Below are 12,751 nucleotides of genomic sequence, written 5' to 3'. Positions count from 1 at the left end.
CACACAACTACTACACAACTACCACACTACTGCTGCACTACTACTACTGCTACCCCCCCGAGATGTGTGTACAGAGCGTGTCTGAATGCTTGCTGTGAGGACATGATATGCATGTGTCTGTCAACAGGGGCCCCCAGTCCTGGCCCTGGGAGCACACACAACTACTACACAACTACCACACTACTGCTGCACTACTACTACTGCTACTCCCCCGAGATGTGTGTACAGAGCGTGTCTGAATGCTTGCTGTGAGGACGCGATATGCATGTGTCTGTCAACAGGGGCCCCCAGTCCTGGCCCTGGGAGCTCACACAACTACTACACAACTACCACACTACTGCTGCACTACTACTACTGCTACTCCCCCGAGATGTGTGTACAGAGCGTGTCTGAATGCTTGCTGTGAGGACGCGATCATGTGTCTGTCAACAGGGGCCCCCAGTCCTGGCCCTGGGAGCTCACACAACTACTACACAACTACCACACTACTGCTGCACTACTACTACTGCTCCCCCCCCGAGATGTGTGTACAGAGCGTGTCTGAATGCTTGCTGGCACCCTTCCCTCCTCCGTTTGGGGACCCGGGAGACGCAGCGGTCCGCAAGCCGTGATCAAGTCAGCCGAGGGCTCGTCGGGAACAGAAACGAGGAAGGGGCGAGGCGCCGGCCCGAGGACTGGAAACCGCCGCCGGCGAGGCGTCTCCATGTCAACAGATGTCAGAACAAAGGCCTTGCACGGGCTTGAACGAGCCTTTATTGCCCCTGAGGGAACCGACCCGTCAGGGGCTCACACAGACAGCACACAGCGCGAGCGGCAGTGACACAGTTCCGCGTTCGGCATACACCTGGAAGAATCGCCACGCAGCGAGGTGTGTTTATTGAAGACCCCCCTGGGTGAAGCTCGAGCTGCCTTGCCCCCCCCCCCCCCCGCGGCGCGGGAAGTCTTCTGCGCGGGCACAGTGCGCCGACAGCGATCTGCATCCTGCTCGTCTCCCGCCAGGCGCCGATCGGGACAGGAGTCTAAGTCAGGGCAGCAGGGAGGTCACCTCTGACGGCTGGCAGCGCTGACCTGGGCTCACTTTCCGGCCCGGGGGTGCCGTCTGTGTGGAGTTTGCGCGTTCTTCCCCTATTCACGTGGGTTTCCTCCCCCTGCCCCGAAGAGATGCTGGTGGGCTAACGGGCGTGGTGCGAGTGTGGGCATCTGGTGGGTGGGTGTGGGTGTCTGTGCCTCTGTCTAGTGTGAGTGTATTCGTCTGTGTCTGGTGTGAGTGTGGTGTGAATCTGTGCGTCTGTAGGAGTGTGTGAGTGTGTGTGTGCTTGTGGCTTTGTCTGTGTCTGGTGCAAGTGTGTGTGTCTGGTGTATGAGTGTGTGTTTCACTGTGTCTGGTGTGAGTGTGTGTGTCTATGTGTGCTTGTGGCTTTGTCTGTGTCTGGTGTGAGTGTGTGTGTCTGGTGTATGAGTGTGTGAGTGTGTGTGTGCTTGTGGCTTTGTCTGTGTCTGGTGTGAGTGTGTGTGTCTGGTGTATGAGTGTGTGTGTCTGTGTGTGCTTGTGGCTTTGTCTGTGTCTGGTGTGAGTGTGTCTGGTATGTGAGTGTGTGTGAGTGTGTGTCTCCTGGGCATGTCTGTCCCTCTGCTCTGTGAAGGACAGGTGTCCTGTCTTGCCCCTGTTGCTTGCTGGGATGGACTCCAGCTGCCCGTGACCCTGTACTGGACAGGGCAGACAGAAGATGGCTGTGTGCGAGTCCCAGTCATGAAGGTTCTCTACGGGAGAAGCCTGACTGCAGCATTAGACTGCTCTTTCTGACTGTCACTCTGACTGCAGAAATGTATCATTTGTCTTCGATCTCTCACTGTCCAGAACCCGTGCCTTGTAGATCAGACAGTGCAGACTAGACGACGGACTCCTTCGTGCTCACAGGAACTCTCTCACTGACTCGAGCCCGGGGAGGGGCGACTGTCTGGCATCGAATACCAATACCCTGGCGGTGGGAGAGACGCGGAGAGGACATGCAGACTCCACAGAGCAGGACACGGATCCGGGATGCAAGCAGGGGACCTACGACCTGTGAGGGACGTGTAAAGAACGCGCGGACTCCACCCAGGAGGAGCCTCTGGCTGGAATAATAATAATTATAATAATTGCTTACACTTATATAGCGCTTTTCTGGACACTCCACTCAAAGCTCTTTACAGGTAATGGGGATCCCCTCCACCCCCCCCCAGTGTGCAGCCCCACCTGGATGATGCTCCAGTACTCTCCCCACACTCCAGCTCTCAGTGGGGAGGAGAGCAGAGTGATGAGGCCAGTTCAGAGAGGGGGGTGATCAGGAGGCCATGACTGGTAAAGACCAGGGGGAGTCTGTCCAGGACACTGGGGTCACACCCCTACTCTCTTCGAGAAACGCCCTGGGATTTTTACTGACCACAGAGAGTCAGGACCTCGGTTTTACATCTCATCCGAAGGACGGATTTTGATGGAATCAAACCCCGGAGGTATCCTCCGGAGTTCGGAGGTATGCCGAACGTGGACAGAACACGCAGACTCCACACAGCCGGGGGCCCCAGTCTAGAATTGAAGCCCGGAGCTGCTGAACGCCCGAGCCTCCCCGCAGGGGGAGAAACAAAGACTTCGAGATTCAGAAATCACGACATGTCTCTTCACACGAGGATGGGAGAGAGGATCACATGAGGGCCTGGACGCAGGTGCAGCCCACGGTCACGGAGAAGAAGCCCTGCTCCAGCCGGTACTGCCCGCCGGCACAGCTGCGCCGGAACACCACCGGGATGCTGTGGTTGAGAGGAACGGAGTTGAAGTGGCGCAGGCCTCCGCAACTGGACAGCGTAGAGGATCTGTCCACACAGCGCGTGGTGTTACACACCGCCACCTGCACGCGGCTGGGGAACATGTTCACGTCCTTGTGCACTCTGGACAAGACAAAGACACACACAATGAGACAGGCGCAGGGCTGGGGAATATGTTCACGTCCTCGTGCACTCTGGACAAGACAAAGACACACACACTGAGACAGGCACAGGGCTGGGGAACATGTTCACGTCCTCGTGCACTCTGGACAAGACACAGACACACACACTGAGACAGGCGCAGGGCTGGGGAATATGTTCACGTCCTCGTGCACTCTGGACAAGACACAGACAGACACACTGAGACAGGCGCAGGGCTGGGGAACATGTTCACGTCCTCGTGCACTCTGGACAAGACAAAGACACACACACTGAGACAGGTGCAGGGCTGGGGAACATGTTCACGTCCTCGTGCACTCTGGACAAGACACAGACACACGCACACTGAGACAGGCACAGGGCTGGGGAACATGTTCACGTCCTCGTGCACTCTGGACAAGACACAGACACACACACTGAGACAGGCACAGGGCTGGGGAACATGTTCACGTCCTCGTGCACTCTGGACAAGACACAGACACACACACTGAGACAGGCACAGGGCTGGGGAATATGTTCACGTCCTCGTGCACTCTGGACAAGACAAAGACACACACACTGAGACAGGCGCAGGGCTGGGGAACATGTTCACGTCCTCGTGCACTCTGGACAAGACACAGACACACACACTGAGACAGGCGCAGGGCTGGGGAATATGTTCACGTCCTCGTGCACTCTGGACAAGACACAGACAGACACACTGAGACAGGCGCAGGGCTGGGGAACATGTTCACGTCCTCGTGCACTCTGGACAAGACAAAGACACACACACTGAGACAGGTGCAGGGCTGGGGAACATGTTCACGTCCTCGTGCACTCTGGACAAGACACAGACACACGCACACTGAGACAGGCACAGGGCTGGGGAACATGTTCACGTCCTCGTGCACTCTGGACAAGACACAGACACACACACTGAGACAGGCACAGGGCTGGGGAACATGTTCACGTCCTCGTGCACTCTGGACAAGACACAGACACACACACTGAGACAGGCACAGGGCTGGGGAATATGTTCACGTCCTCGTGCACTCTGGACAAGACAAAGACACACACACTGAGACAGGCGCAGGGCTGGGGAACATGTTCACGTCCTCGTGCACACTGGACAAGACACACACACACACAGTGAGACAGGCACAGGGCTGGGGAACATGTTCACGTCCTTGTGCACTCTGGACAAGACAAAGACACACACAATGAGACAGGCACAGGGCTGGGGAACATGTTCACGTCCTCGTGCACTCTGGACAAGACACAGACACACACACTGAGACAGGCACAGGGCTGGGGAATATGTTCACGTCCTCGTGCACTCTGGAAAAGACACAGACAGACACACTGAGACAGGCGCAGGGCTGGGGAATATGTTCACGTCCTCGTGCACTCTGGACAAGACACAGACAGACACACACACTGAGACAGGCGCAGGGCTGGGGAACATGTTCACGTCCTCGTGCACTCTGGACAAGACAAAGACACACACACTGAGACAGGTGCAGGGCTGAGGAACATGTTCACGTCCTCGTGCACTCTGGACAAGACACAGACACACACACACTGAGACAGGCACAGGGCTGGGGAACATGTTCACGTCCTCGTGCACTCTGGACAAGACAAAGACACACACACTGAGACAGGCACAGGGCTGGGGAACATGTTCACGTCCTCGTGCACACTGGACAAGACACACACACACACTGAGACAGGCGCAGGGCTGGGGAACATGTTCACGCCCCCGTGCACTCTGGACAAGACAAAGACACACACACTGAGACAGGCGCAGGGCTGGGGAATATGTTCACGTCCTCGTGCACTCTGGACAAGACACAGACACACACAATGAGACAGGTGCAGGGCTGGGGAACATGTTCATGTCCTCGTGCACTCTGGACAAGACACAGACACACACACTGAGACAGGCACAGGGCTGGGGAACATGTTCACATCCTCGTGCACTCTGGACAAGACAAAGACACACACACTGAGACAGGCGCAGGGCTGGGGAACATGTTCACGTCCTCGTGCACTCTGGACAAGACACAGACACACACACTGAGACAGGCGCAGGGCTGGGGAACATGTTCACGTCCTCGTGCACTCTGGACAAGACACAGACACACACTGAGACAGCCACAGGGCTGGGGAACATGTTCACGTCCTCGTGCACACTGGACAAGACACACACACACACACACACACACAAACACACACTGAGACAGGCACAGGGCTGGGGAACATGTTCACGTCCTCATGCACACTGGACAAGACACAGACACACACTGAGACAGGTACAGGGCTGGGGAACATGTTCACGTCCTCGTGCACACTGGACAAGACACACACACACACTGAGACAGGCACAGGGCTGGGGAACATGTTCACGTCCTCATACACTCTGGACAAGACAAAGACACACACACTGAGACAGGCACAGGGCTGGGGAACATGTTCACGTCCTCGTGCACACTGGACAAGACACACACTGAGACAGGAGCAGGGCTGGGGAACATGTTCATGTCCTCATGCACACTGGACAAGACACACACACACACTGAGACAGCCACAGGGCTGGGGAACATGTTCACGTCCTCATGCACACTGGACAAGACACACACACACACTGAGACAGGCACAGGGCTGGGGAACATGTTCACGTCCTCATACACTCTGGACAAGACAAAGACACACACACTGAGACAGGCACAGGGCTGGGGAACATGTTCACGTCCTCGTGCACACTGGACAAGACACACACTGAGACAGGAGCAGGGCTGGGGAACATGTTCACATCCTCGTGCACACTGGACAAGACACAGACACACACTGAGACAGCCACAGGGCTGGGGAACATGTTCACGTCCTCATGCACACTGGACAAGACACAGACACACACTGAGACAGGCACAGGGCTGGGGAACATGTTCACTTACTCATACACTCTGGACAAGACAAAGACACACACACTGAGACAGGCACAGGACTGGGGAACATGTTCACGTCCTCATACACTCTGGACAAGACAAAGACACACACACTGAGACAGGCGCAGGGCTTGGGAACATGTTCACGTCCTCGTGCACTCTGGACAAGACACATACACACACCGAGACAGGCACAGGGCTGGGGAACATGTTCATGTCCTCGTGCACTCTGGACAAGACACACACACACCGAGACAGGCACAGGACTGGGGAACATGTTCACGTCCTCGTGCACTCTGGACAAGACACATACACACACCGAGACAGGCACAGGGCTGGGGAACATGTTCATGTCCTCGTGCACTCTGGACAAGACACACACACACACACACACACCGAGACAGGCACAGGACTGGGGAACATGTTCACGTCCTCGTGCACTCTGGACAAGACACATACACACACCGAGACAGGCACAGGGCTGGGGAACATGTTCACATCCTCGTGCACACTGGACAAGACACACACACACACACACACACACACACACACACACACACACACACCGAGACAGGCGCAGGGCTGGGGAACATGTTCACGTCCTCGTGCACTCTGGACAAGACACAGACACACACACTGAGACAGGCACAGGGCTGGGGAACATGTTCACGTCCTCGTGCACTCTGGACAAGACACAGACACACACAGTGAGACAGGCACAGGGCTGGGGAACATGTTCACGTCCTCGTGCACACTGGACAAGACACACACACACACACAGTGAGACAGGCACAGGGCTGGGGAACATGTTCATGTCCTCGTGCACACTGGACAAGACACACACACACACTGAGACAGGCACAGGGCTGGGGAACATGTTCACGTCCTCGTGCACACTGGACAAGACACACACACACACACACACACACACACACACACACACACACACACACACACACACACACACACACACAGTGAGACAGGCACAGGGCTGGGGAACATGTTCATGTCCTCGTGCACTCTAGACAAGACAAAGACACACACACTGAGACAGGCACAGGGCTGGGGAACATGTTCACATCCTCGTGCACACTGGACAAGACACAGACACACACAGTGAGACAGGCACAGGGCTGGGGAACATGTTCATGTCCTCGTGCACTCTAGACAAGACAAAGACACACACACTGAGACAGGCACAGGGCTGGGGAACATGTTCACGTCCTGGTGCACACTGGACAAGACACACACACACACCGAGACAGGCGCAGGGCTGGGGAACATGTTCACGTCCTCGTGCACTCTGGACAAGACACAGACACACACAGTGAGACAGGCACAGGGCTGGGGAACATGTTCACGTCCTCGTGCACTCTGGACAAGATAAAGACACACACCGAGACAGGCACAGGGCTGGGGAACATGTTCACGTCCTGGTGCACACTGGACAAGACACAGACACACACACTGAGACAGGCACAGGGCTGGGGAACATGTTCACGTCCTCGTGCACTCTGGACAAGACACAGACACACACAGTGAGACAGGCACAGGGCTGGGGAACATGTTCACGTCCTCGTGCACTCTGGACAAGACACAGACACACACATTGAGACAGGCACAGGGCTGGGGAACATGTTCACGTCCTCGTGCACACTGGACAAGACACAGACACACACTGAGACAGCCACAGGGCTGGGAAACATGTTCACGTCCTCGTGCACACTGGACAAGACACACACACACACACACACACACACACACACACACACACATACTGAGACAGGCACAGGGCTGGGGAACATGTTCACGTCCTCGTGCACACTGGACAAGACACACACACACACACACACACACACACACACACACACACATACTGAGACAGGCACAGGGCTGGGGAACATGTTCACGTCCTCATGCACACTGGACAAGACACACACACACACACACACACACACACACACACACACACACTGAGACAGGCACAGGGCTGGGGAACATGTTCACGTCCTCATGCACACTGGACAAGACACAGACACACACTGAGACAGGTACAGGGCTGGGGAACATGTTCACGTCCTCGTGCACACTGGACAAGACACACACACACACTGAGACAGGCACAGGGCTGGGGAACATGTTCACGTCCTCGTGCACACTGGACAAGACACACACTGAGACAGGAGCAGGGCTGGGGAACATGTTCACATCCTCGTGCACACTGGACAAGACACAGACACACACTGAGACAGCCACAGGGCTGGGGAACATGTTCACGTCCTCGTGCACACTGGACAAGACACACACTGAGACAGGAGCAGGGCTGGGGAACATGTTCACATCCTCGTGCACACTGGACAAGACACAGACACACACTGAGACAGGCACAGGGCTGGGGAACATGTTCACTTACTCATACACTCTGGACAAGACAAAGACACACACACTGAGACAGGCACAGGACTGGGGAACATGTTCACGTCCTCATACACTCTGGACAAGACAAAGACACACACACTGAGACAGGCGCAGGGCTTGGGAACATGTTCACGTCCTCGTGCACTCTGGACAAGACACATACACACACCGAGACAGGCACAGGGCTGGGGAACATGTTCACGTCCTCGTGCACTCTGGACAAGACACAGACACACACACTGAGACAGGCACAGGGCTGGGGAACATGTTCACGTCCTCGTGCACACTGGACAAGACACAGACACACACAGTGAGACAGGCACAGGGCTGGGGAACATGTTCACGTCCTCGTGCACTCTGGACAAGACACAGACACACACAGTGAGACAGGCACAGGGCTGGGGAACATGTTCACGTCCTCGTGCACTCTGGACAAGACACAGACACACACACTGAGACAGGCACAGGGCTGGGGAACATGTTCACGTCCTCGTGCACACTGGACAAGACACAGACACACACAGTGAGACAGGCACAGGGCTGGGGAACATGTTCACGTCCTCGTGCACACTGGACAAGACACACACACACACACAGTGAGACAGGCACAGGGCTGGGGAACATGTTCATGTCCTCGTGCACTCTGGACAAGATAAAGACACACACTGAGACAGCCACAGGGCTGGGGAACATGTTCACGTCCTCATGCACACTGGACAAGACACAGACACACACTGAGACAGGCACAGGGCTGGGGAACATGTTCACATCCTCGTGCACACTGGACAAGACACAGACACACACTGAGACAGGCACAGGGCTGGGGAACATGTTCACGTCCTCGTGCACACTGGACAAGACACACACACACACTGAGACAGGCACAGGGCTGGGGAACATGTTCACGTCCTCGTGCACACTGGACAAGACACACACACTGAGACAGGCACAGGGCTGGGGAACATGTTCACGTCCTCGTGCACACTGGACAAGACACACACACACACACACACACACACACACACACACACACAGTGAGACAGGCACAGGGCTGGGGAACATGTTCATGTCCTCGTGCACTCTAGACAAGACAAAGACACACACACTGAGACAGGCACAGGGCTGGGGAACATGTTCACGTCCTCGTGCACACTGGACAAGACACAGACACACACAGACACATTAAGACAGGCGCATGGCTGTCGAGACAAACAGATCCCCTTACACAATGACTCAGCTGTTGCATACACACACTTAACATGAACAAGAACATGAACATGCGCATACTCACCGGTAGGTCCAGGGCGAGAGGGACCTATTGAACGGGTTGAGGAGCTGAGGTGGTTCTGGGAGGGTGAGCAAGGAGCTCATGGTCCGATTCAGATCCTCACCAGAACAGCAGCTCTCCACACAGGTCTCATTCTGGTGAGAGAATGACCACAGGGGGCAGACCAAGAGCAGGGCACACTGGAACACAGGAACAGACAGATACTGTCAGTGGAGCTACAGTACAACCATCCTGTTACAGTATGAGCTACAGTCCTGTACAGTAGACCAGTCCTGTTACAATAGGAGCTACAGTCCCAGTACAGTAGAACAGTCCAGTTACAATAGGAGCTACAGTCCCAGTACAGCAGAACAGTCCAGTTACAATAGGAGCTACAGTCCCAGTACAGTAGAACAGTCCAGTTACAATAGGAGCTACAGTCCCAGTACAGCAGAACAGTCCAGTTACAATAGGAGCTACAGTCCCAGTACAGTAGAACAGTCCAGTTACAATAGGAGCTACAGTCCCAGTACAGCAGAACAGTCCAGTTACAATAGGAGCTACAGTCCCAGTACAGTAGAACAGTCCAGTTACAATAGGAGCTACAGTCCAGTACAGTAGACCAGTCCAGTTACAATAGGAGCTACAGTCCCAGTACAGTAGAACAGTCCAGTTACAATAGGAGCTACAGTCCCAGTACAGTAGACCAGTCCAGTTACAATAGGAGCTACAGTCCCAGTACAGTAGAACAGTCCAGTTACAATAGGAGCTACAGTCCAGTACAGTAGACCAGTCCAGTTACAATAGGAGCTACAGTCCCAGTACAGTAGAACAGTCCAGTTACAATAGGAGCTACAGTCCCAGTACAGTAGACCAGTCCAGTTACAATAGGAGCTACAGTCCAGTACAGGAGAACAGTCTGTTCCAATAGGAGCTACAGTCCAGTACAGGAGACCAGTCCAGGACGCGCATGAAGGAAAGATCAGGAAGAAACCCTGAGCAGTAGAAACTCCCGCGGGGTCTCACCTGTAAAGTCCTGTCTGCCATGGCAACGAGACGCTCGCACGAGGACGGAAGCGCGGAGGTCGGAGTGCAGCGGTGGGGCTCGCGCTCGCCATGGCCGGCTTTTATGCTCCCGGCGCGAGGCCGTGCTCCGGAGCAGTGACGTCACGCGGGGGGAGGGGGGGCTCGAGGCGGCTTTCCAGCGCGGAGCCGCGGCGTTCCGGGGCTCGCGCGCCCTCACGTCACGGCCGCCGCCGCCCCGGCCCGCGCGAACACCAACGCTCCCGGGACCCACGCAGTGGAAAAAGCAACAGCCCCGCTCGTGCCGCTCGTGGGGGGAAACACCGCTCCCCTTTGTGCACGTGCTGACGGAAAGGTCAAGCGCGAGGGTTCTCCTGTCGGCCCTGATTCACGCGCTAAAGGTCACGCTGACTTGACCCCCGCATCCCCGACCCCCGCGCGCGTCCCGTTTCACGGATCTCGGAAAATCCTGCTGCATTATTCAGGACCTGTGTGTCGTGTCAGAAGTCTATTTTTGTTCTGCTGTTTCCAGAACTGTGTCTCACAGCTGTGCCGTGTAAACATCGGGCAGGTTCGAAATATTCATTTCATTCATCTCTCCCTGATCTCAGAATGCCCTCCATTAGTTCCACCGTGTCATCGAAGATCAGGGGGGGGTGGGGGTGTGGAGCCGACCCCATCCAGGGCAGGTGAGGAGGGAGAGGGAGAAGTGAGAGGAGCAGGACGAGAGAGAGAGAGAGAAACAGACGCTGGGGCCGCGGCTCCCGTCCCCAGGCTAAGGACACGCAATCTCTACACTTGCTAACATGGAGGAGACTGACCCAGCTGTTCAGACAGACCGGAACGTGGCCTTGACAAAGATGCAGAGGCCACCAGTGGAAACTATATTTACACAGAGGGGGGTGGGGGTGTGGAACAAGCTGCCCAGCCATGTTGTTGAAGCCGATACCCTGGCTTCTCTCAGGACACAGCTGGATGAGCTCCTCCAGTCAGGACAGGAGGCTCTTCTTTACACAGAGGGGGGTGGGGGTGGGGAACAAGCTGCCCAGCCCTGTTGTTGAAGCCGATACCCTGGCTCCTCTCCAGACACAGCTGGGTGAGACCCTCCAGTCAGGACAGGAGGCGCTTCTTTACACAGAGGGTGGTGGGGGTGGGGAACAAGCTGCCCAGCCATGTTGTTGAAGCCGATACCCTGGCTTCTCTCCAGACACAGCTGGGTGAGCTCCTCCAGTCAGGACAGGAGGCTCTTCTTTACACAGAGGGGGGTGGGGGTGGGGAACAAGCTGCCCAGCCATGTTGTTGAAGCCGATACCCTGGCTCCTCTCCAGACACAGCTGGGAGAGCTCCTCCAGTCAGGACAGGAGGCTCTTCTTTACACAGAGGGGGGTGGGGGTGGGGAACAAGCTGCCCAGCCATGTTGTTGAAGCCGATACCCTGGCTTCTCTCCAGACACAGCTGTGAGAGCTATTCCAGTCAGGACAGGAGGCTCTTCTTTACACAGAGGGGGGTGGGGGTGGGGAACAAGCTGCCCAGCCATGTTGTTGAAGCCGATACCCTGGCTCCTCTCCAGACACAGCTGGGAGAGCTCCTCCAGTCAGGACAGGAGGCTCTTCTTTACACAGAGGGGGGTGGGGGTGGGGAACAAGCTGCCCAGCCATGTTGTTGAAGCCGATACCCTGGCTTCTCTCCAGACACAGCTGTGAGAGCTATTCCAGTCAGGACAGGAGGCTCTTCTTTACACAGAGGGGGGTGGGGGTGGGGAACAAGCTGCCCAGCCCTGTTGTTGAAGCCGATACCCTGGCTTCTCTCAGGACACAGCTGGGTGAGCTCCTCCAGTCAGGACAGGAGGCTCTTCTTTACACAGAGGGCGGTGGGGGTGGGGAACAGACAGTGGGATGAGATCCTGCGGTCAGTTAGGTACGAATGACCAAGCGGGTCAGCGGGGCTGGACGGAGTCCTCTCGTCTGTGACCCCTCTCACTGGGGGGGTGCAGCACCCGCGCTTGGCTCCCGGCCTCCCGCACCCCCAATAATCCGATCGGTTCGCCCGATCAGCAGCGAGGCGCCCCAGAACTCCAGCCCCCCCCCCCCCCCCCCATCCCACCAGCTCCCGTAATCAGCTCCAGGCAACACAAGCACCAGACACGGCTTCCGTTTCT

The 12,751-nt window shown here is 56.2% G+C and overlaps 1 protein-coding gene across 1 annotated transcript; it reads right to left on the bottom strand.

Moving 5' to 3' along the window:
• Positions 1 to 2,681: 2,681 nt before the first annotated feature.
• LOC148833228 (interleukin-25-like) lies at positions 2,682 to 10,617 on the bottom strand. The gene is made up of 3 exons (XM_088916088.1): positions 10,597 to 10,617; positions 9,595 to 9,770; positions 2,682 to 2,925 (listed from the first exon to the last, which is right to left on the bottom strand). The coding sequence occupies exons 1-3, from the start codon at positions 10,615 to 10,617 to the stop codon at positions 2,682 to 2,684; spliced, it is 441 nt and encodes a 146-aa protein (XP_088772214.1).
• Positions 10,618 to 12,751: the final 2,134 nt, after the last annotated feature.

The sequence above is a fragment of the Atractosteus spatula genome, chromosome 5, assembly GCF_055471065.1.
Source record: "Atractosteus spatula isolate fAtrSpa1 chromosome 5, fAtrSpa1.hap1, whole genome shotgun sequence".
Classification (NCBI taxonomy): Eukaryota; Metazoa; Chordata; class Actinopteri; order Semionotiformes; family Lepisosteidae; genus Atractosteus; species Atractosteus spatula.
Note: the sequence above shows the minus strand (reverse complement) of the source record. Positions and strands in the feature narration are given on the sequence as shown.

What these genes read in the sequence shown, in the direction of transcription:
- LOC148833228 (XM_088916088.1), bottom strand. Translation starts at nt 10,617, where the DNA reads ATGGCAGACAGGACTTTACAG. An exon ending in TGGCAGACAGGACTTTACAG is followed by an intron (nt 9,771 to 10,596) that starts GTGAGACCCCGC and finishes CCTGTGTTCCAG; the next exon opens with TGTGCCCTGCTCTTGGTCTG. An exon ending in CTCTCGCCCTGGACCTACCG is followed by an intron (nt 2,926 to 9,594) that starts GTGAGTATGCGC and finishes TGTCTTGTCCAG; the next exon opens with AGTGCACAAGGACGTGAACA.